General features: G+C 41.2%; 1 protein-coding gene across 1 annotated transcript; it reads left to right on the forward strand.

The window, feature by feature from the left end:
- The first annotated feature begins 1,304 nt into the window (after nucleotides 1–1,304).
- LOC121835951 lies at nucleotides 1,305–24,861 on the forward strand. The gene is made up of 3 exons (XM_042290532.1): nucleotides 1,305–1,365; nucleotides 16,439–16,808; nucleotides 24,627–24,861. Exons 1-3 carry the CDS (start codon nucleotides 1,305–1,307, stop codon nucleotides 24,859–24,861), a joined length of 666 nt encoding a protein of 221 aa, XP_042146466.1.
- The last annotated feature ends 1,403 nt before the right edge of the window (nucleotides 24,862–26,264 follow it).

Below are 26,264 nucleotides of genomic sequence, written 5' to 3' on the forward strand. Positions count from 1 at the left end.
AATTCGCCTGTTTCGTTGCCTTAGGAGCGACCGCAGGGATGAAAAAGAGTTTTACTGCTACTCAATACAGAATACACTACTCTACCCCAGAGCCTAATATGGCTTTTCGTTATCTGGATTGTGAAACTGAAAATCTAACTGGGATTGTTTTCGGAAACCTGAAATGCAGATTGCAGACAGAGGAATAATTTCTGAAACTCTGAAATCGAGATCGAATCGAATAAGGTTTCCAGTTCCATAATCCAAATAGCGAAAATATATATTTTGTTTTAGGGTCCCATTGCCGTATCTTTCCTTTTTTTGTGTGTGTGCATCATTCTTTCTTTTATTGGCTTGGAATTTGTTGACAAAGCTATAAACATGCATATCTTATAGCTAGTAAGTGCATTTTTTTTTCTTGCGAATTCCGCAAAACCTTTGCTCTAGTGAAATTCCGGTTCCAGGATCACCTCATAGATGAAGCTACAGCGCGACAGTGAGTTTTCTCGCAGTAAGAGATCGCAAGAAGTTCTTAAGCAAACGCAAGTGACAGAACCGGCGTTTAACCGCCACACAAAATAGTGGTTAGAATATGGCTCAGATTCAATATATCTAAGCTACAATCCGGTCTTTGCTTTGTTGCAGTTCAGTTACAGCCAAAGGTACAGCCAAAGGTGACAAAACCTGTTGAAAACCCCTCGTATGTTGTTATATCGTCACAATTTTCCATGCACCTTGCGGTTGGCCGTAGAAGTGCTGGTGGAGAAAAGGACCGATTGCCTGCAGGGCCAAGATTGCGGCGTCCCATTCTATAGCTGCTTGGATTTTCTTTGATTAGCCGGATACAGCGCGCGTAACACTTGAACGGAGCAAGAAAATGCATGTTTGTAGCAAACTGACCACCGCTAAACCAGGAGCAGATTAAGAGCGCCAAGAGCAAATCACCAAATTGAACTAAACGTCACGAGACTACCACTAACTGACCTCTGAAATATAAAATTTCGAAACTAACGGTACATCTTTTGAACGAAACAAATGAACCAAACCCAGATGGTCACTATATCCCCTTCGATGGTTTCTTTGACGTAACAATGAACAATGACCGCTGCGTTGAAAAGTCAATCGACTATGCAACACCACATTTTAAAAAATCGACGAATTAAAAAAAAAGTAATTCCTTTGACTTTTTAAGATCGAAAATACGCAGCAAGCATGCGCATTTAACCCCGCTGGCTCTTTGTTGGGGAGAAAGTGACGGCTTGTTTTCGAACAAGCGTTTTGATTCACTTGTGAAATTTTTACAAACGAATTTCACGTGCCCGAATATGCATTTGCTGCTGATATTCGCCTTGCAAATTTGCGCCACCATAAAAGGAGATATTCCTCGTGAGTGTTCATCTCTTGGAGACATACCATTCCAATTTTATCGCCTTATTTGAAATTTGTGAAAGGGGAAAATGTAGGCCGTTATCTACCGCGTTAGTCAATTGGAGAGTTGTCCGTTTGAAGGAACCCCCTAAATCCTATACCTAGGATATGAAGCTGAGATTACAAACAAACATGCACGACTGGCACGTAGCCAGGACATTGTTTCGTGGGGGGGGGGGGGGGCGCTCATGACAAAATTCTGTATGAAGGGGAGGGGGGAGAGGAGGTTCCAGCAAAATGGAAAATTTCGGGGGGGGGGGGCCCATGGGCGCCCCCCCCCCCTGACTACGTGTTTGATGTACGATGAAGGCACACTTTGTGTGCCACCTTTTCAAAGAATTACCTTACTTGAGTAAAGAGTAAAAAATATAGAAGGTGAATTCGCTACCTACGGCAGCCTTTAAAATATGAAACGCATTCGGGTGAAGGCAGATAGATTTAAGCAGCTGTTGGCATAAAGCCGAAATTGTTCGACAAGATATTTTCCATGGTAGATTTTGTGTACATTCAGTGTGCTCTATTAGTAATAATAACAAAGAATGCATGCACTGCACCGAAAAAAGGCAGTGCGCATTTCACTATCGGAGATCAGTGTATGCGCCCCCTGCCATCGTCTGTCAGCTGTTGTGCCAATCAGATGTCTTTTGTTAGCAGAGGGACGCGATAGGTAGCAAAATCTGGCACCTATTGTTTCACTATTTAATCGGGAACGTTTGCTGTCTGAAAAAAAAGTAGATATAAAGCCTCATCTTTGGCCATCTCTGTACAAAATCTTAGCGGATACGTTATAAAACCGAGTTATGAGTTTCCTTCAAGGGTTCAATGATTCATATGCATCGCATGGTATTACAAGCACTTAAAATTGAGCACAGGACGGACAGCGACCTTTGTATTGCAGAAAAACCTACAATCCTTCCAATTCTTAAAAAAAAAAAAAATATCAGTGATATACGCAGCAATCGATGTTCCGTTGAGTCGTCATATCTGGGGTTCCCGGGCGTGCTAGACAACGCTTAGACATATGAAAAATCTACGCATGACGTTAGAGAGGGTGCCTACAAAATTTCTACAAACTACCTCACCACCTGTATTGCTCTCACTAAGACTGCTTTAATAATTTTTTGTTGACGGATGATCCGTTATATCGCTCGTCCATATTACTGTCTTCGTATTAACATATCACCATCAAGTTTTGTTTTTGTTGAAAGTAGCAATTGACTTATGCGTCCTCTTAATCTGCATCTAGAATATTTATGAGTCACTTAAAATACACTACTTTGACAAAAATTGCTTCGTTATAACCTCATTGGTTTTCCTCGCAAATTATCCCAGTTAATGTTGCATATTTATTTATTCATTCTATTTAATGTGCCCACAAACAGCTCGAGGCCTTATTAGTGCCCAGATATTAGAAACAATAAAATAACAGATACAGACAAACAAACAAGAAAGATGTTATTTAGAAAAGATAAAAGGAAATAACTAAAACTACGGAGAACAACGGTGAAGAAAGCACAGATGTTTGTCAAGCGGCCAACAATGCTCTTCTTAAATTTAAAATGAGTGGAAACAATTCTAAAATCACTCTTACCGCGATTATAAAGTAGCGGAAGGCGTGTTATCGGGGACTGGACACCAACTTTCTGCGGGTAGAAAAGAATTGAAAATCCGATACGCTTTTGAGGAACACTGAAAAGAATCGCACTTATAAAGCAAAGGAGCAGCGAAAGTAGCGTTCACTATCTTATACAGAAAAGTCATGCTTCGCGCTCATCTTGATTTGTGCAAGGGTACCAGGTCAAGCATATTAAGTAAGTATTCATAATCAAAATAAATTCGCCTCCCAACCCATTTATCGGAAACAAAATGCACGAGACGACTCGCTGCACTTTTTCCAAAATACTTGATTGAGTCGATCCAATGGGGTTCTATACGACTGAGCAGAACTCAAGCTTAGACAAAACAAGGGCTCGAAATCGATTAATCATGTTGGCGTAGGTACAAAAATTCACCGTCATTCGAAAAATGAAGCCTAGCAGCTGATAAGAATCATTCAAAACTTTCGAAATATGCTCAGTAAATTAAAGGCGGGAATCAAACAGATTTCAGTTTTATGAAATATTACATAGGAGAGTTGCACAACGATGTAAACAAGGCAGTGCCGAGTAGAAATAGGGCTTCGCAACAGTCTTTGTATGCGTTAAAAAATTACCAACGCACACTATAAAAACAAAAACAAATACACCTGGCGCAGCAGTTTTTATGGGAAATGCTCTCTTCGCATGCAACTTCAATTCAAATAAAGCTATGCACTCAATAAGTTTCATTCCGATCTGCCGAGGCCCACACTTTGACAACTGTTGAGTTTTATGAATATTTTCAAATGCATTTAACATGTTGTGCCAGACGCGTTCACAAATAATCCAAAGACTAAAAAAAAAGCACACACACACACAATAAACAAGGAAGCTGAGAGGTATGTAAGGTTTCTTTCGAATATGTAAGGCTCCGAAAGGAGGTGAGACAACAGGCAGTGGAAGCTTTTCGTCTGACTGCATTTGCACGCGTACTTACAAAAAAAAAAAAAAAAAAAAAAAACGAAAAAAGAAAACAGACTGCCTGCCGTGGAGTTTTGTTAAATGTGTAGGCCATCTCAGCTGTTAAATAAAGATACGAGTGTGTGAGAACGGTGATCACTTCCGTGCATGGTTGCGTCGATATCGGATTGATAACTATTCAGTATCAAAACTGCGCACAACACCCATTGGTAGGGCTCTTTAGCTGCTCACAAATGATTAAAAAACGTTTGAATGCAATAAAGTAGGAGTAAAATACTAGGATGGGGTCAAAGAGTCAAAGAAAATATCTGGGAAGGGAAGCATCGGCTGGTTCGGTACGACGCAAGGCATATATCTTATTTATCATATTCAACATGGTGAGCAATCTACTATCTGACCACGTAAGCTACAAATTTCTTGACTAATCTTTATTTTGGTAGCCGAGGCATAATACGTAAGATGTAAAAATGTTATATTTCTTCGTCTTGGTTAGCCATTTGTAGTATGGCTTCACTGATGGAACATAAATTGTGTTGTTCAAATGACCACAGAGAAAACAGATGTTTATTCTACAAACCATATCGTAATATGTTCAACACACCTTTATCTTCTCATATATCTACACTGCATAAAATGTTTCGGAGATCAGCTCCTGAAAAATACAGCCATGCTCCACTACTGTTCATCCGAATGCTGACAACTTTTTTGGGTGAAATACAACTACAAACTTTGTTGGCAGTGGCCTCATTCAAATATAACATATAAATATATCCGCAACTTCAGCACAAGAAATATGAAAGCCAGGGTACTTATACCGTCACCCAATTCAACTGAATCGTATGCCACAGTGAATAACCAGTACATTATTGTCATTTCACGATTTTGAGTGCTTCTTGCGAGTTTGTAGCGAAGGTTCACTTGGTGAAAAAGCATGCCTGCTCTCCTTCAAGGAGATATCTTGTTGTCAATGTGGTGCACCTCCACACCCGTTATTTAGACAGACAAAAGTTTTACTGCGTCCCCTCCAGAATCATATAGAGTGCATCAACTAAGGCATAAAGTTGCATTCATCTTCCTCCGTGGTCATTGATAGCTTAAAAAACGTAGGGCGTACCATGTTCACGCTTCTTGCTTTCCAATTTGTTCTTCGGCGTCGTTCTAATCGGCTCATGGGCTGCGTCACAACAATAAGGCCACATTTTTTATACGATGCTCGATACTCGCCGCACCCGGCGTTTTTAAGCTGTGAGTAACTTTAAGGTATCCATGTTGGTTCCCCGAAAAACGTGCTCTTCCTAAAACAAACAAACAGAAAAATCAGAATTTGCTGCTTTTTAGGAAGGGGAAGTATACAAAATACCACAAATCAGAACGACAAACGTGGGTGTCTATTTTTCCCCCCACAGTGTACACAGTCAAATAGTGTTTCTTCTTAAGCTTGATATTTTTGTTTAAAAAAAAGTCGTGAAATCTACACTAGTACGGTCTCTACTTGTGAAGTATATGGACAGGGTAACATAGTAAAGGAAGCTAATCGTAACGTTCAGTCGGCTAAATAACTAAAATAGGCTAATGAACATTTTAATTATTGAAAATAAACAAATCGTCTTAACTCTCAACTTGCTTAGCGTCTTTAAAAAACAGTAAACCAGCAGATACCAAGATTTGAAGCACGTGGAAAGCACTGTGGAGCGCTAAAGTTACCCCTCCTGCAGTAGGAGCGAGGCTACTGGTGCGATAACGTGCCCGCGCGGTTTTTTCCGCCTCTTATCATGGCACCAGCCTTGTGCCTGTTCACGAGTGGTCACTTTAGCGCACTACTGTGCTTCCCACGCGCTACAATGCTTTCTAAGAAATACTAATTTAATGTTTCTTGAAGAAGCGCAGCAAGTTTCTAATTGAAACCATATGTCTATTTTCACTAATTAAAACGTTAAAGAACAAATCTTACTTCAATACTTGACTTAGGATGACGATTAACCCCTATATTTTGTCCCCCTGGCCGCATAACTAACCTGCACAAACCAAAATTTTCTACGGCTATTTTTTAAAAAAAGTCTCTTAATCTTTAAAACAAACACACAAAAAAATTACCCTATGTAATTTTTCCTTCTTTTTTTTTTTTTTGGGGGGGGGGGGGGTGCAGTTTTTTGTTGTAACGTGCGGTTAGCACCTTCTAAGTTCCGTCCACTGATTCAGTATTTCTTACTGTTGTGTCCCTCACGAAATGTAACGATGTATTATATTTGTTACTTAGCTTTTCGCGTTAGAGTTCTTTGCCCTGTGCACTATAAAGACGTAAAAGTTCTGACCGGCCCGTGGCATTCTTATTTTATTTTTAAGAGCCGGAATTATCCTTCGCTTGCCTCCTAAGTTGGTTTTTGACTTTAGCTGTAAGTGTTTGGACCTTAACCTTTGCTTATTTTCTCACGTTGTGTTCCTCCTTTAGCGCTACGTGGTTGAATTTTCGTCAGTTCTTTGTACCGCTGTTTTCTTACGTCAGCTGTGAAAGGTTTGAGTTAATTGTGGGAGCGTCGAAAGTTTCAAATAAAGATAAGTTATAAAACAAATTCCTTATGTATTTGCGACGGTTTGTTCATCTCTGGTTGTACGAATAGGAATTATAGTTGGTGGTTTTTTTTTGATTGAAATCAAGCCAGGACTAGATATTTAATGATGGCATATTATTATTATTTTTTTTTTACTTTGGATATTGAGGAGAACATATAACTTTATTTCACAGGTTCGACTAGAACAGGTAGTGGGAACTTCACAACGCATCATTTGCTATACTATATACGTAAATATATCCGCGCCTGATCGCTCATTCAATATTTTCGCTTTCTATGTATTGTCGGGTGCTCCGTCACATTTTCTGCTTACACATGCCTTATTAGGCAGTTCTAGAATAGCGCACGCTAAAGCTTTACGTGCGTAAAGAATAGCGCCATCGTCAAAGCGCATGGGCGGGATGCTAACTGCACTTTGCGCTATTTTAGCGTACGCTATTTCTCAGAAATTGCGTGCGTAAGCATAGAGCATTTGCGCTCGTTTGCGCTCCTCCAAGGAGGATTCGTGATGAGATGTTGGCTAATGCCAAGACGAGCGCAGTAAAAAAATGGCGCCTCCCAGGATCGCGGCTCTGGCCATTTTGGCGACGTAGTGAGCGCCACGTCGGCGGCATCCTCGCGATTACAATTTTAAACATAGGACGACATTACACTCCTACGGGAGCTGCACGTCAGAAACGTTTTGGAAGGTTTAGAGATGTGGGCAATGATCGCCGGCAACTTGCTGCTTGCGACGCGCAAACGTTTCTCGGCAAAGCTCCGTGCACGATACCTCTCTTGCCGGGGTGACACGAGCGGACAAGACCGGTCGACCGCTCCCGCCACACTCTCATATTAATAGAAATCTAATATGTTTCTCTGAACTAGAAAACTTTTTTTCTCTAATTACAGGATTTCGTGTGCGAAATAAAAATCGTTACTGCATCTTGGTGGCGTTGCAAGCGCGAGATGCTCGGGCTTTTCCGTACCAGAGGAAAAGCACTAGTTCGAAATACTCATGCGTAGCGTGCGCTAGAACAAGCGCTACATTTAGGGCTGGCACGCGCTAACATTGTACACGTTATTCTCAAACTCCCTATTAATGCACATCTGCGCAATACAACCAAACATGCTTGCACTCTATTTTGACTAAGTACACTTGAGCCAAAACAGAAAAAGTAATATCATTATTATGTTCAGTATTAGATCGACGTTTACGCTGCAAAATACATATATTTGTCATTGGAAAGTTTTTTTTTGTTATCTTAAATGATGCAACTGTTTTCATTCATTTCGGTGTGGTGCATATACAGCACTCATCTTGGTATGATAAATATTGAGTTTAATTATATTTTACTGAATAAAAAAAACGAAAAAGTTCACAAATGAAGTAAAAAGGTAGCACTACCAAAGAAACGAAAAGAATAATTAAAACCCTCACAACAAAAACAAAATGTAGAGCACGCGGAAAAGCGAACACACATTGCCTCGGTGAAATGGCCTTGGAAAACTTCGGAGGCGCCAGCCACCTCTGAAGTAACAGACAGACATAGTAATAGTAACCTCGTAAAACAACGAGTGCGACTTCGTCGCTTTAAGACTGGTCTACATGCGACCTTTTACGACATTAGACTGGTGCGCTAATTAAAAAGGTCGGGAACCTCTTTTAAGACGCAACTTTGTTTTTCACCCGAACTGACGCCATTTCCTCTTACACAAGATTACGTTTTAATCAAGGTTCAAGCCCAGCTCACAACTGGCCCGAAACGTCTACAATTTTATCTGTATTTATTTGGAGAGCCGTATTTTCACGAATGATGAGAAGCAAATAAAATTAAAACTAGATGAACTTGTGCTGCCCCTCAAAAAAACGAACCGTGCACCCTGCGACGGCGACGGAGGGGCGACTGCCTCGATGCTGCACGTTTTGACTACTTATATGCACGCGGTACATTTAAGAAGGTTCTGCATGAAAACACACGATGCAAGTCGAGAATGGACTGGAACTTTTCAGTAGGGCACTGATTGCTAGAGAAAGAAACTGGGCTAAGAGGGATTCGAATCCTGTTCCTCTGCGCGGCAGCAGAGGAACAGGATTGCCACCTCATGCCACGCACTCGTGGCAACAAGTCATGCCACGCACTCGGCAATACGCTTAGTTGATAAATGACTTTGACACGAGGCATTTTTATATAAATGAAACAGGTAAATACCAAACGATAATCAGCCTAAAATATAACTCATTGAGGCGCACGCACTAAATTATAATTCCTTTGCAGCCTCGCGCATCAATAGTTCGAAAACGTCAGATATATACTCTTGAATAACTGGAGATACTGTAACGCCAAGCTTAACTATCCAAAAAGCCACATAGTACATACACACGTGCAACCGGATCTACGACTTAATACAGCAAAATCGCTTGCCTCAACAACAACATCTGTCGTTCATGGCAGTCGATTTTCCGATGACATTTCGCAAATGCCGTTCGAGCAACCTGTAATTTAACCCACAAGCGTAATTCTAAGCATTGCTCACAGGATGCGCTGAATTTCCGATTCTTTGCTGCCTTTGTTGTGAAATGTATTTGAAATACCCATGAGGCTGGGGTGATACTTATGCGGCAGAAATGAATTAGATGGCAATTAAATAATCATAGGCAAAGGAAAAGCAAACAAGAGCCTGACGTGTTTGCTGCCATTTGCCACAAAAGCAAGTCGCAGAAAAGCGAATCAAATGTTGTGAACGTTTAAACAGGGAATGATCAGTCTGCCACTGAGATATGGCGGTTCAAATGTGGTGATTACATAACCACACGCCGGCCCGTCATGCACATAAATAGTTTTTCAGCTTGTTGCTGGAAAAGGAAACATAAGTGCCAAATCTGAGCAAAAAACATTCTTTTTTGTGGGCGAATTTCGAAAAGTTTAGCCGCTGTAGAAAATCATTTATCGATGTTAAATCATTATTTATAACTCTTTTTTGTTCTCGTTCCGCCCATTGAAAACCGCAACGAAAAAGCCAAAACGAAGTTGAATCATAAAGGGCACAGTCTTGTACCATTTGAAATGAAATCGCCCACCTACATGCGACAGATGTACTTGTGCGATTTCATTTCAAATCACCCAAGTACATCTCTATAGAAGTATTTAGTTACTTTAAAATCGTTCAAGTAGAAGCGATAGATGCACACGACAGGGCATACTCTATTCGTGTGAAAAAAGTAAAATTAAAGTTTCGCAAAAGAAGAATGCTTTAGATGTAGAGGATTTTTTTTAAAGATATACAGATTTATGTAAAAGAAGCCGTGAAATCAATATTTACGCGGTTTGTACATGTGAGTTATACGGCCGGGGGGACATAAAGCAGGGGGCTAATCGTAGCGATCTGTCTGACAACTATGTATATTTGTTAATTAACTTTTTAATTAGTGAATGTAGACTTATGTGTCCAAATAGAAACATGCTGCGCATCATCTAAAACTTTTAAATCGACGCTTCTTTAAGACAATAGAAGACAGTAAAACCATTTTAGGGCGTTCTGAAGAAAAAAAACGCTCTATAGGCCGATCTCACCAAGCGTTCGGCGCATGCGTGACGCGGCTATAACTTTAGTACACAGGAGGCAAACGGCAGTGCACGAAAGGACTCGTGCTGCCTCGTGGTCCCCACGTGCCCCATCGAGGTTGTCACACGTGCAGATAGGCTAAAGTTCCCTCAATGCATTGCGGCAGTGGTGGCGTAGTCAAACCATCTGGTGAGATCAGTCCATTTGGACGGGTTTCGAGGCTTCGGTTTCTTATCGGAGCGCACCTTTGCGCCCGCGGTTCTGCTCCCCGGCGGCCGCTGCGCGATGCCACCCCCTCACCGCCCTCATAGGAGGGAGGTAAGTAGGGCACACGTGTGTTGTGCATCTCAGCCACTGGGGAGCAGGACCGCAGGCTCAGAGATGCGCTCCGAAAAGAAATCGTAACTTAAAAACACGTCCAAATAGGTTTTTTCTTTTTCTTTATTTTTTTTTTCAGCACGTTGTAAAATGCTGTTCCTGCGTTATATCCTTCTAAAAAGAGTTGATTTAGTTGTTTTCGATTACGCTTAGCAAGTTTCTATTAGGAACTATATGTCAATTTTCACTAAATAAAAAGTGAATTAACAAATGTTACTTAAATAACCTACTGACTGTAACATTAGCCCCCTATACCATGCCCCCTAGGACGTATAACTCAGCTGCACAAACCACATAAGTGCAGCTTTCACAGGTTTTTCAAAAAACAAATCTGTAAAGCGCGAAAAAAAAACAACAACAACACCCTGCATTGTAAATGTTGCGAAAAGTATCTATACTTCTTGTTATACTGAACAAGCTTGTGCTCGGTTTTTAGCTTTCACTGTTTACTGTTGACAAGAAGCAACCTAACAAACTGCCGCCTATTGAGTAAAGTACACCTCGATAAAAATAAATTAACTAAATACCGCTCTTTGTTACTCGTTCAAAAAGTACCTGACTAGGCCACTCGATATTAAAGGTTTAAAAGAAAAGCATTGTTTTAACTTATAAGTAAAGTGTTGTTTTCTAGTTATATGATTGCGTTGTTCCTATCAGGCAGTGGCTGTTTTTCGAACTTTTGCATCGTAAAAGTTTCCAGGCTTTTTTAAACTCATTCATACCGAAGCCCTGTTCGACCAATAGAGACAAATAACCGAAAGATTGGCTTGGTGGTTACTGCTAGTGAGATTAGAGTTGTCTATTTTGCCTTCACATAAAACAATACTATAATTCGCTAAACTTTATATGCATAGATGTAAATTTCTGAAGTCACTTCGTCAGCTGGTGCCTGGTGGCCGAATCAATGATCCTGTGTTTTATCAGTGAGAGAGACACCAAGGGAGGTGTAATTATTCAATAGCGATGTCCGCCGTGCCATTTGAGATTTATGGTTTTGTTTTGTTCAGAAGTGGAAATGGTTCTTTCCTGATAAAACCAAAGGTGGTTACTGCAAGTACTGCAATGCTTTTCTTTTAGTCCTTAATCATTTTGTAAGCTTAGATTATTTTTTTTGTTCGGGATGCAGAGTTGCAGGAAAGGACATTAGACAAAAATGTGTGACCCGGATATAATAGGCAATGGGTACAGGAAAGTGTGCAGAACGATAGAGGAAGGACGAATTTTGAACCTTTCCTCCCCTAATGAACCCGCCCCTTGTCCGTGGCATTTATGTGGTTCACTCCTCTTCAATTGTGTGCTATAGGGTGTGTGGCAATAAGCTTTTGCACTACCTTCCACTTGGTACACTGATTATTTTGAACCGATCTGGTTGAGCAAATGTTAGTAACCTTCGAATTAAAGTACAAAGTGATATTACTATGCCGGAGTGAAGCTTAACTAAAAAAAGAACAACAAAGCGTGAAGAAACTAGAAGTCACCCTATTAAAGGAACGTTGCTAAACTCGAAATTTGGGCTAGTTGGTATGACCATATTTGAGAATTAAAACAACGCAAAGGACGAGAGACCAGACGAAGAAAGACACAGCGCACACTTACCAATACATTTTATTGACCCAAACAGCGCTATATATGTCAGAGCAGTCAATAATAAAAAAAAAGAAAGAAAGAGAGGATTAGCTTATGAAAACACAAACTTAAAAAATGCCCCCAAAAATGCCTTAAAAGTAAAGAAGCGCACAACACACGCAAGTCATGGTAGGAGGAAAGCAATATCTTTTCTTGAGAGAGCAATTGGAGGACGCCTAATCTTGCTAATTCTAAGGCTTCAAGAATTTCACGTTTCAGCTGGTCACAGTGACGTTCCATAAACTCCCATCTTTTAAACTCGGGCACGGAAAGAGTCTCGGCAATGAAGACCAAGGTTACCAGATATCACCATGGACACATTGTAAGCGTGTTGCCTTAGCCTGTCTAAGAACAACGGCCTGCTTGGCCCGTATCACGATTGCCGCATGACAAAGGGAGTGAAGGAACCACCTTTCAACAGAAGTGACGAAATGATAATGATGCTTAGTCTTGCAAGTCTAAGCGTCTTAAACAGTGATTTTGACGGCTCTGCACAACCTTTACAGTCTCTCAGGAGCGGAGAACAAGAAGTCCGCTTCACATCCGCCTGCTATTCTTTTGAGATCGTTGGCCAAACCGTGAATATGCGGAATGACAACAAACTTTATTTTTTTCCAGTGCTTTTTTTCTAGTATCTTCGCACGTCATGGGCATAATCTTTATCTATTTGAGCAGAGACTCGGACACCGCTATCAACAAGTGTAACGGCAAATCAGTAACGGTGAGGCGTTGCGTTTGCTTATTGAAGCTGGGTTAAATGTTTTTGAAGCAAGACCTCCGCAGAGCATGAGTATAAAAGGTCCTTGCAATCGCCCGCTTTACGATTTTTGAGTGTGCGGACTCAAAGGTAAACAGAAGCTATCCGGCGCGTGGTTCGTAAGCCCTACATATGTGGTTTAAACACATAATGACATTAAATAAATAAAAATAAAATATTATACATATACATATATATATATATATACATATATACAGGGTGTTTTTCTTAAGCTTAACAGAATTTTTAAAAAGAAACCATGAAAGCTAGTTTAATGCAGTCTGCGCAGGTGAGTTATACGGCCAGGGGGACATAGTATAGGGGGCTAATCGTAACAATCGGTCGGCTACTTTGTTAAAATTCGTTAATTAACTTTTTAATTAGTGAAAATAGAGATATAGTTCCAATTATAAACTTGCTCAGTGTCCCCGAAAACCAATAAATCAGTAATTTTCAGAAAGACTTTGAACGCGTGAGAAGCGTAGTTGTGCACTAAAGTTACCGCTCGTGGAGTAGGTACAAGGCTGGGGCTAGATTAGAGACGGAAAAATTGCGCGGGCGCCTTATCGCAACCACTAGCTTTGTACGTGCTCCACGAGTGCTAACTTTTATGCACTACTACGCTTCTCACGCGCTCAAAGTTTTTCTGAAAATGACTGATTAAGGGGTTTTCGATGACGCCCAGCAAGTTTCTAGTTGAAACCATATGTCTATTTCATTAATTAAAAAGTTCATTAATGAATTTTGTCTAATTAGCCGACTGATCGTTACGATTAGCCTCCTATCATATGTCCCCGTGGCCGTATAACTCACCTGCGCAGACCGCATTAATCTAGCTTTCATGGTTTTTGAACAAAAATTCTGTTAAGCTCTAAAAAAATAGAACACCCTGTATATATATATAATATAACCAGCTTCAGGCAGTTCATGAGTTGGAACAAGTACCGAAAGTGAGTTGCCAAAACTTCCGTCATTGAAGCATTAAAAGTCAAGGCACTAGTCATGAACGGGACCAAAATATTGTGTATAGGGTGGTTCAAGTGACGAGGCTCGATCTAAAATGGACCGTAAAGATCGACGCCTGCACGTAGCAATTTAAAGTTTTTGTCAAAGGTGTATTTCACAGGTCCTTTTTTTCTTGTAAAATTACAAAGCGTAGCTCTCTTTCTGCAAAAAATAAGGCCTAGAGACTTGCCAGAGTCTACGGCGGGCAGCGACGCAGTCGACAGGAATCCAGTAGTGGGGTGCCTTCGGCGTTTGTATTGATAGATGGCGTCGGGAGCAGCGTTTGAAGGTGCAGCCGACCAGCAAAAAAAAAGAAGACGACACGCAGACGAAATCCCTTGGCAGCAAAAGCGCCGCCGTCATGCAGACGCGTTTTTTTTACTTTAAGTTTTGCTTGTATTGTCCGCATTTATTTTTTAACCGAATGTACATTTCAAAAAAGATTATGTTCATTTTAATAAACCACGATGGACGCGAGCCGTCGCGATAAGGATGTAGTGCCGTCTATCAATACGAACGCCAAACACACCCAGCTACTGGATTCCTGTCGTCTGCGTCGCTGCCCGCAGTGGACCCTGGCAAGTTTCTCGGCCTTATATTTTACAGAAAAACAGCTCCGCTTTGTAATTTTACAAAAAAGACTGACCTGTGAAATACAGATTTGACGAAAAGTTCAGATTGCTACGAGCAGGCGTCGATTTTTACGGTCCATTTTAGATCGAGCCTGGTGACTTGGACCACCCTATACATAACGGGAGACCTTTGCGACTTTGCTTGCCTCTAAGTGTTCTAGGATAATGCTATCAATCCTCGCCAAAACCAAGTCGATAACCACGGGAGAAATACACGATTCAATGCAAACCCCTTGCCGTTGAAAATAAATATTGATTTCCCAAGTCGCAAAAGTCGACTTAGGTACAAGTCAGGGAGTTCCAAAAAGCCTTCAGCTGAAAGGCCCGCAGCATACTAAAAGCATCAGCACCGAACTTGTTAGTAAAGACGCTTATGCAAGCAACAAGTTCATTGCGAGGCAATGAGTAATCTAAATCATTAGTGCCAAACGAGCAGGGCATAAAACTAGTGTGCTGGTTATATGCCCTGCTCGTTTGCCTTTCGGCACGTGTTCTAACTCATGAACTGCCTAGAAGTGATTGCATCAGATTTCTAGATTTAATGTTACCTATGTGTCCAAGCCATATACATTGGGCTTACGAACCAAGCGCCGGAAAGCCTTTGTTACGTTTTGAGTCAGCACACTAAAAAATAGTAAAGCGGGCGATTGCAAGGATCTGCTATACACATGCTCTGCAACCCTGCTTCAGTGAGGAAAATCAACTCTTCAGTGTCGCTGGTTACCCCTCCCACATGTTGATAGTAATGTAAAAGTTTCCTCTGAAAGAAAAAGAAAAAGATTGAGCATATGACTTGCGAAGATGGTAATACAAAAAAAAAGAAAAAAAAAGCACGGGAAAAAAAAGTTTCTTGTCACTCCGTATATTCACGGTTCGGTTCACAACCTCTAAAGAATAGCAGGGAAATGTGTCGTGGATGTGTTGTTCTCCGCGCCTGAAAAACTATCAAGGTTGTGCACAGCCGTCAACCCCTCTGTTTGGGATGCTTAAACTTGCAAGAAGAAGCATCATGATTATCTCGTCACTTTTGCTGAAGAGGTGGTTCGTTCACTCCCTTCGTCGTGCAACAAGCGTTATGTGGGAAAAGCGGGCCGCTGTCTTAATGTCAGGCTGACAGAATCCGCTTACATAGTGTCCTCGGTGATATCTGGTCACCTGAGCATTCATTGCCATTACTCGAAGCGTGCACGAGCTTAGAAGATGTTTGTCCCACTACTTCTTCTAATTCAGGGATTATTATCGTTATTCTTGTCAAGCTCGCTTGCTCCTTTGCAATAACTGCATTATTATCATTAAAAGATGTGATGTTATAAAACGTGAGCGTGACCAGCTGACATCTGAAATTCTTGAAGCCTTAGAAGTAGCAAAAATATGGGATGTATGCGTCAGCCCCCTTTCAATTGCCCTCTCAAAAAAGAAAAAAAAAGAAAAGAGATTGCGCTTTTTTGTACCATGATTTGCGTGGGTTATGTCCTTTATCACTTTTAAAGATCCACTGGCAGGGAATTCATGCTCGCCAAGGTTTTTATTTGTACATTACAAATAAAAACTCTACTCTGGTGTATTTTTACTGCGCACAAGTTGGCATGTGATGCAAGTACAGAGTTGTTAAGCTTGTCTGAATTTCACTGACCGCGTTTCTTAAGTTAAGCTCATCGCTTAAATTTCGAGGAGCTCTGGATACCTCCAGTTTTAATTAAAATACCTGTCGATTATAGAACTCGTTTGTTTCACTGTCAAAAGAAAAAAAAATAGTTCACCATAAATGTAGGGTTCGAGCAATAAGAACCCTCGTTTGTTTCACTTGACGTAAACATAGACAGTGCTTCAAATTAAAACACTCGAGCATTAAAAAAAAAAGCCGCTCCCGTTCAGAAGATTCCTTAGGAATTGCCACACAAGAATGGGTAATGTCGTAATGCAAGCAAATAATTTTGTTTTCTCTTTATCGTCCAGCAGGTGACTCGTCGCTCACGGAGCAACCTCAGCAAGTAGCACGGGATTTCTTCAATAGTCTGCTCCGAAGACTAGTTTTTCAATACAAATTGGACCCCTTGAGAATTAATAATTATACTACGTCATCCAGCTGGGGGCCATTTACAGTAACGACAACCTTTTACAGCATCGCCATTTGTGGATTAAGTTCCGTCAAAAGGTCAGGTCCAAATTTCTTCAAAGCCAACAAGAACGGAACAACTGTGACAGTGAACCTGGCGACAGATGAGCTCACATCCACAATATACGCAAACGTTTCTGCATTTGTATTGGAATGTTCGATGAAAATTATACTCAAAGCTAAGTCATTAAGCATCAGGCTGGCAATTGCAGAGTAAGTATTTCATTGTGTGTTTCATTCTTAGGTAATATTTTCTTTATATTGTGTAAATTTTAAACTTAACGCTTTTTGTGGAAAACTTAACTCAGCCCATGACCCTATGGTGGTGTTTGAACACACGAGTTTCACTAGAATGTTATATTGTACTTGAATCCTCGCAGCTGTCACAATTGACCGAGACAACGCGAAAGAGACCAGGAGGATAATTTGAAGTAGAATGTTGCATTTTCAATTGACAGAATACATCAATGCATATACCATAGCTGAACAAAGATAATCTATAAAACGCAGAGACAACTCCGACGACAGCTATAGTTTTCCCGGGCCCCACTTTTTCGTAAAGGTGCGGTGTCTCAACGAACTCAACTGAGTAAGTGAGTGTACGACCTCGAGGAATGTAGAAGGTGTTTGAAATAACCAAGCTCGATCTAAAATGGGCCTTACAAATCGCCGCCTGCACGTAGCAATCTAAATATTTCGTCAATGGTGTATTTCACAGGTGGCTTTATCTTGTAAAATTACAAAGCATAGTTCCCTTTCTGTAAACAGTGAGGCCAAAAAACTTGCCAGGGTCAACGGTGGACGGCGATGCAGACGACACAGTCGAGTGGCGGTCCGCGTTTGGCGCACGTATTCATAGATGGCGCTATCTCCTTATCAAGACTGCTCGCGAAGACCGTGGTCTATTAAAATTAACATAATAATTTTGTAATGCACCTTTGGCTTAAAAATAAATGTGGGCAATAAAAGCAAAACTTAAGGTATAAAAAAAAAAACGCGGTTGCATAACGACGGCGCTTTTGCTGCCGACAGATTTTGTCTGCGTGTTTCCTGCCTTCTTTCGCTGGTCAGCTAAGCCTTCTGACGCTGCTGCCGACGTCATATACCAATGAGTGCACCATACGCGCCCCGCCACTCGACAAGGTTGTCTGCGTCACCGTCCGCCATTAACCCTGGCAAGCTTTTTTACTTTATATTTTACAGAAAGGGAGCTACGCTTTGTAATTTTAGAAGATAAAAACTAACTTGTGAAATGCACTTTTGACAAAAAGTTTAGATTGCTGCGCGCCGGCGCCTATTTTTACGACCGATTTTAGATGGAACCTGGTCATTTCGGATACCTATATAAAGGAAGCATTTTAGCAGATAACCGGGATTGCATTGAAGCGTGCGTCCCAAGCTGATAGTAAACTTTCCGTGCCTGTCTGTCTGTTCTCAAATTTTTTGTTTCCAAATAGACTTTTTCCAAAATTCGAAGCGCCTAATCGCGGCGGAATGCCACGTTATGCATTGTGGGACTGGGAGTCAATGGGCAGCAAAATCTATAGGCGCTCCGCTCCTGCTGGCCCACAGGTTCCCAGAATGCAACGCGCGCGGTGACGGATTTATGGAAGTAGTCTACTAGACACTTCTCTACCCATATATGAAAAAGGCGGCCTAAGAGCAGTATTCAATCTAAGACTTTTATCAGGTGCACTGTATTTGCATAGTCAAATGTTCGTTTAGCCTTAGCAGTAGCTGTAGAAACCTCTGGTAGTCGTCTTCAGTTACGTTAAGGGGGATTTAACCGCTCTTTATTTGTACCCTTTTCCTCATAGATGGCGCAGAATTTTTCCGGAACAAACGAGTTGCATGCTCGCAGCTGCGCATGCAGGTCGGGTGCTCGAGGTGGGCTCGGGCCACGGGCTGTTCGCCGCCGATCTCAAGTTAGATCTTCTTCGCCCTGCGTCCGCCGCTGCCGGAAGCGGCCAACGGGCGGCGCGAGATACGAGCCAGTATAGACGTAGATTATAGTGGCTTACATAAAGCAGAATAAGCTCTGATTGCCGACTGGATTCGAAGTTCTAACCACGCTCAAATTATCGAAAGTTTATGGTGCGGCGGTGCGGCCGTTTGGACCAGCACATTTGGCATGCCTCACAAAATTCGAATTCCAAACGTGTACGTACCTGAAACAGTACACCTGAACGTTAATTTGTAAAATAAATAAATAAATAAATAAATAAATTGTTTATTTTTTAGTGCTCAAATCAAAGCCAGAAAACCAAGAAAAGATGTATAAATAAAGCGGCAGTTTTGCACTTCCTATGTCCTATATCGGTTTGTTCTTCGACTGAATACTGGCTTGCAAACTGGCCCCCAGGAGGTGTGGAGAACGCAAAAACGCACAGAGAGAGGCTGGTGGTGAGCAGGATAACCACGATAAATAATTATTTTAGTGAAATATATGAATGATAATGCTGTTCAAATTCGCATTTAGAATAAAAAGGTTATCTTTTTGATAAGAATAAATTCTAATGTAGACGAAAGTTTGCTTTATTATGTCGTCTGCTATCCGTTCGTGTATCTCTGCTAGGCGCGGAAGACGCGTAGAGAGGGACTAAAATGTTATACAAATACAGGGTGTCCCCACCCCCTTACAAAAAAAAGTTTAATTTTTTTTGTTTCTTTTTTACCGCGAAAATAAACTGCATCGCCGAACGCTGATTCTCCGAACGGGATGCCAAAGTTTCAACGCTAACCCTCATCTTATAAAGAAGTTAAAGTGATTTTCTGAAATTTTCATTTGGAAAATGGCGGCAGACCGAGCTCTCGATTACATGGAGCTCTAAGGCGCATGGCGCCAGTTTACAAAGACAGGCGAAAATGGGCCGCCTCAGCACTTTCTGCACTTCCATTGTCTGAGTAAAGCAGAATCGCCTTACCATAACTTTGAAGGAGGTCTGAATTTTTGGTTATTTTCTTTCGTAGATATTGCAACTTTTTTTCGCCTCCTCCCAGTTATCTACCAGCTTTTCATTCTACTTCTAAGAAAGGCCAATCTCGTATTTTCCACTCACCTTTCACAAATGGCTTCCCTATGTCGTCGGGGAGACATTCAATTGACACGTCAGTAGCCCCTACGCTCTCGAGTTCCCAAAATCGTCTGAGAGTCGATGTGAGACCCGATTCTTTTGTCGTTGACGTCAGTACGATTGTTTGTGAGCAGCTCACGACCGCAGAGCCTGGCGTGGTCCGTCCTTTGACGGCCCATCCGAATACATTTCCCACTGCCGACAGGTCCGTACTTAATCGGAGAATTCTGCCTTTGACGCACTCCCAGTACTAGTATGATCCTAGCAAAATGTCGACGTCGTAGTGCTCTAGCCTTGTCACGTCGTCTCTTACTTGGGAACCAAGTCCCTCCAATGTTGCCAATATGCTTTCATCTGGGCTTGGAAGATCCTGTTCGCAGACGGCGGGTATTTCGAGAGCGTCGATCTCATACAATCTTCTGTCGCATTGATCTAGCAAATACACTTTAACCCAACGAAATGTTCTTTGACAGGTGTCGAGTCCGAATGCGCCGACTCTGAGGACCTCGGAATCGAGTAGTCGGCAGTTCATTCTCTTGGAAAGTTCTTCAGTAATAAAGGAACGTTGAGTGCCGCTGTCAAGCACGATTCTGGCAAACTTTATTTTCTTCCTAGCCTCCACCCATGCGGTTAGTTTGTAGGTGGACGGCTGTAAGCTGACCTGTGTCGTACTCAATTTCTTCTGTTTTGATGCCTCGTTCGATCGTGCAGCTGGGCTTTCAGAAATAAAACTTGGGTCGCTCATGTTCATGACATGTTTTCCGTAGCTCTTTTTGCAGCAAGGCAAGATAGCTACACATTCTCGCCCTGTGATTCGCTTTTGTGCAGCCGAAGAATAGGTTGTCGGCCAGTCATCTTCGTTTTTTATCAGTGAACTCTATGTTGGCCTTGCAGTAAAGTGCGACTTGCTCCTTTCATTCGCAGAACAAACATTCGAAGCCTTCAATACTGCCCCGCAAGGCCGACGCGGTAGAGTTTCGAAGCTTCGTGTAGTTTGAGAGCTTGTTCGGGGCAGTTTTCTTTTGGGGAAACGAATTCAAGGTTTATCGACAATTATGTCTTCTTCTTGCTCTGATGTCTTTTCCCGGCTCTCCGCCTCGATTCGAATAAATTTGAAAAAAATTCTTAGAGCTTTCAATTCTTCCGGCGGCCGTTGAACTTGATAAGTCTCAATTTTGGAAGCTTGCTTTTCGCTTGCCGGTGTTGCTCTCCGATCTTCGCTCGATGAAGCGCTTGCTTGCTGGCTGCTCTCCGCGCCCTTTCCTTTCTTTCTGAGCTTCGAGGTGCACGTAACGATCTTGTCGGTATTGTCTATGACTTTGTGAACTGCGTTCCTGCGTCTTTTTCGTCAGCCAAAAAGTTCCATCGTGGCGTCTACGTGGCTGAGTTGATCCCAAGCGAGGCTTAGGTGCTCGATCTAAATCTCCAGATCACCTATGACCGGCGGAATCAGCTGAAGTAAATCCGCTGACTTGCTGAGGAGTTGCGTTGCTTCCATTGGGAGAATCTTCTTTTTTTTTAGGTTTTTTTTAGAAGGTCTATGATAATTATCTCTTCTCTCGATGGAACGCTGCTTGCCTGCGTCGTTCGATATATCTATTGCTGCGGTCTACCAGATTCCCTTCGTTGAGTCACTACCCCCAGGTTTAGGCAGCAAATATAGGAACCTTTGGTAGTCGTCGTTAGGTACGCTAAATCAAACATTTATTTGCGCTATAGACATAAAAAGCAAAGAAATTAAGCAAGGGGTCTGTGGCGGTGGCGGCATATATAATCTACTAGAAATTGATGTTCAGCCGATTTGTCGTATATTTAGTTCCTCTTTCCCGATGTATGTCATTGAACCATATTAAAAAAAAAATATTGTGAGTGATAAGTACATACTACCAGGTTATGATATTCGTTTTGAATTTTATGTAGTTTAAACATATACTCCAGATAGTTTTCAAGATTTTCAATTGAAGTGTTTATGCAATCTGTATTAGATGGTCAATTAACTCACGAAAACAAGTACAGTTATTAAAAAGGCCAAAGTTCTATTTTATTTCGATAACAAAAACTGTGGCGGGACGGAAAATACAAAACAAAAGGGCGGATAATAGGCAACAATTATTGTTAGATATGCGGCTAAAATTTATCAGGGGCACCGAAAAGGAGGAAGCATATTTTATAGCTTGAGACGGATGCCCGTCAAGGCCATCCGATCTAACGCACAAACCGTTGGAAGGATAGCGGGATCCGACACGGTTGATCGGATTGGCACTGACGCATGTGACCGACATGACAAATATTTACGGAACGGCAGTTCAACTGACTGACGGACGCAGCCACTCTCACATACGGATGACGAAAACGTCATGTTGACATTACCTGAAGACAGTCAAAACGCGGAGCGGCTGCAGGCGATGCGAGTTGTCGTGCGAACAATGGACGCTCATGAAGTCTTCCCGTATCACACAAAACCAGCTGCTCATTTCTTTCGTTCAGAGCGAGCTGATGCTTTCGGTTCAGCATGATAATATACCGAAACAGAAAAGTCAACGTGAACCTCTGAGCATTTGCTTCGACAAGAATGGGCTTTTTTAAAATTTTGGTTTGAAAAAAAGAAGTTATTAAACTGTACTGGAGTATGATAAAACATTACATGTAAACACAGTCGGAAAACGTATTATGTAAGGAAGCACCTGCTATACAAAAGGATATTTTCCATCCAACACGATTGAAAGACTAAAGGCATAATTTCTGAAGACACGTGAAACAAATATACGCAAGACAATTTCGAAAATGAGTAAGAAACACATACGTCGACAGCCTATTCAATTCATGAAATACTAGTCCATAAAAAAGAGAAGGCGAAAACATCACTGTGAAAGTAGTATAGGTCGGATTCTGTTTGGATTGTCCGTCCTTCTCGACGTATTCCCTTAAAGGTATATATAAATATTCATTTAAAGGGTCCCAGACAACGACTGCGTATTCAATGCATGGACGAATGAATGTGAAATATGTAGTATCCTTAATTCGGCTTGAGCCCTAGTCTAAAATGTTGGCGTATAATGTTAAATATGTTTATAACGTTTACAGGTGTAATATCAAAATGGCTCTTTTACGTGAAGTCTCTAGATAGCAGAACACCCATGTACTCTATATTTCAACTAATCTAAATTATTTCTTTACTTTTAGTGCGGAAAAAAATGACACAACTTTTTCCGTAAATCCCACGTGCATGCACTTTTTAACGATCAATGCCATGCTCCACTTCTCAATTAATAAATGTACATATTGGCTAAGACTCTGTGCAATTTCAATATAATTAGTGATTAATTAATCTATAAATACTAGAGACATCTGAAAAAGGTTTAAGATTCGATTGTATGTCATTAATATTATAATTTATATATATCAGAAAGAGCAAAAAAAAAATATAGCTTTCGGCATCAACACAAGTGACTCCTACATATTCCTATGTTTCTCAATTTTGTGGCCAACAGTGAAGCTCCAATCAACCTAATTCTCTCGGATACTTCGATTAGGTAAAAAAAAGGGGGGGGGGAAGGATCATGAACCCTCAGCAAATTCTTCTCATTCGCCAAATCTTTAGGGTACCAAATGAAATGTGCATTTTTTCCCATTTCAAAACCAGAAAAAAATATACACTCGTAATATTCATCGCGGGAAGCGTTATCACATTCCAGAGAAGTCAGGTAACATTGAGGTGCTGATACGTGCGGGCGAAGTCTTCTTTGGTGATATTGGAACTAGGCAGGAGTTGATCGAAGTCACCCGCCGGAAGCTAGGTGGCATGTATTTGCTTCAAATTGTCGTGGGCGGCGATTCGAGGCTTGAAAGACCTAACTGAGTTCGGAGCTATTAATATTTTTTTTTTACAATTCGTACATCTAATATGACGGCTCTGACGCATATATCTTGGGCTCGTTTATACGGTATGGAAGACATGGTTGTGTGAGCCTTTCATGATAATTATCTCAAATTTATTTTTGACCTTAACTGACCGCAGTGCTACAAAATATAAATTACGGAATGAAGTTTTTTTTTTTTTATAATTAGGTGACTGATAACCCAGGCCAAAAACTGATATATAAAGCACATATATTATTCACTCCTTAACGAAAACCAGAGAATCCGAGACAAAATTAAAACTAAGATAATTAGAACTTCGATACTACATCTTGAGCTTTCCCAGACGGAATTGTGCACAGTGCTGATGTCACAGTTTCTGTGAATCCCGACGGCATCACTTTACTGTTTACGCAGAGAACTTATTAACGGAACCCCAATCTGTAGGAGCGATTTAAAATCAATGAGGTTAATCTTTAATTTAAGCAAAAAAGTAAAGGATTATTCTGTGCAAATTTTCAAAATCAAATTTTGATAATATATATTTTATGTCTGACACCTTTGCGAGTTGCATGCCATTTGAGACTCCTATTTTGTGTCACCAAGTGAAGGAGCCGAAGTTATTTTCAATTTATTTAAAAGAAACTGTTCACAAAGCGCCGAATAAAACGTGGGTCTAGTTCGTTGGCAACGTTCCTCTACCCGAATCCTTTTGCCGCGCACCATCGTCGTCCTCTTCCTACTCACCAAGCACGCTTGTCCGCGAGAAAACCCTACCATCATTTGTTTCGCTGTGATTTAGTTCTTTCCTAAGCAACTGCGTAACTGACGATGACAACCAGGTCAGCTTTTATACAAAGACTGGCGCCTGCTGTGTACCGACCTCTACTGTTTTACTCGCCTAGCAGAATCTAAGAAAAGTGAAAGGGGCGAACGAAAGCAGATCAGTTGGAAAATTTCTTTCTTCTATCCAAGCATTTTAACAAAATTATTAAATGTTTGGCTCAGCACTGACAAAAAAGTGTCCTCCTGAAATTAGCTTTAAGAATGTGATAACGATATCAAATTTAATAATGAACTAACATCCTTTACCTTCCAGAAAAACACCTCGAGAGCTCAAAGTGGTGTCGTTGGAAGCTGCATTGGACAGTGTACAAATGGAGATAACAAGAATTGGCGCCTACAAAAGTTTGTGCAAGACATCGGAAAGTATGCTTGGAACAAGTATAAACACATTATTAACCACAGATTTTAACACCACTATCTACCAACTGATTGATCACCAAGTGAAGAGGCTGAACAACTATGTTAATGGACACTCAACGGCCAAGTAAAGATTTCTTTTTTGTTCCAAATAAATTGCACTATCGAAAACATAGAAAAGTTAATAGTGGAAACACTACAAAGGCAAACTAAGGAAGACAACGGTGGATGTTTTAGCACGTGTGTGCAAAAGGAAACCAGAAAGCTTTATTTCTACATTATATGGATGTAATTGCATATGAAAAGCACTACTAGGCCTCTAATGTTGTAGTCCTTCACTTGACGCTCTGTTGATTGGTAAAATAACAGCCATAATTGGTCCAAGGGTATAATAAGTCACGATATATTTTTAAACATTAAGTATTTTATTACACATTTTCACTAGGGTAATTACACATTTTTTTTTTAAATACAAGACATTTTTTTTGTTCAAGTTTCGTGGATATATGTATACACGAGTGCATGAAATTAAGTACCGAGATAGTTAATACACAAAACATAGTTCAAAATGAATAACTCAGTCATGGGTCTAGTGTTTAAACGTTGAGAGTCTCTAGGGCGTTTGGCTTAACACTGGTAGCGATATCGTCAAGCCTGGCATTCGACAGGTCCTTTACTATAGAAATTACACACTTATAAATTTGTGATAAATTATACTTCAGCTCCATGCAATTGATTTAATTGCCGCGCTGACCTAAACATGGTTTTGCGTTCAGCTCGTCTGGTAACGCAACAAAAGTAGATTATTGGAGCTATGTGCTTTCGGAGAACGCAGCTTAAAAAGCGTGCACTGCGACGTTCTTGACCAAAGAATAACCATGGCGATATTTTTTAGTTTTTTTTTTGTCAGCGAAGCTTAAGGTATAGAAAACGTCCGTATTTATTATTAGATCAACGGTTATGCTACAGTGCATGTGCAGTATAAGGCTGTCTTCACAACGTCTGGAACTAATTTCGTAAAAGGCGCCTAAAATACCAAAATTGTTCCTCCGCGTCCTAAAAAAACGGTCCCTAGATTTCCACCCGATGACGTCAGAGAAGTGCCATGTCGCAGCCGGCCGTGACCTTGACGGTGTCAGAGTGTGGCAGACGCTTGTTATGCTGAAAGTGGCCCTCCAGACTGACGGTCCACGAAAGTTGACGGTCCACGACAGCGACACTCGCTTTATTTCGTGTTTTTTTCTTTTACTAGATCTACGCGCAACCGCCAGGGTCGCGACATCCAACAGTATGGCACTCGGGATTTTGCGACGTCATCTGGTGCAATGGACCTTTTCCACATACCGACGGCACCAGGCGGTGGCCGCACGAACTGAGAATCGAGGAAGTGACCTACCTGCGCAACCAATCGATAAAGGGAGCTACGCTACCAGTTTTTTCGCTCTTTTAGCTGCAGCGCGTGCCCAACGCAACTTTACAGAGGGGCATCGGGGGCGTCCACCCGAACGTTGTGTTTTTATTTCCGTCGACTTTC

This window comes from Ixodes scapularis, unplaced genomic scaffold (assembly GCF_016920785.2).
Source record: "Ixodes scapularis isolate PalLabHiFi unplaced genomic scaffold, ASM1692078v2 PGA_scaffold1__304_contigs__length_218370807, whole genome shotgun sequence".
Lineage (NCBI taxonomy): Eukaryota > Metazoa > Arthropoda > Arachnida > Ixodida > Ixodidae > Ixodes > Ixodes scapularis.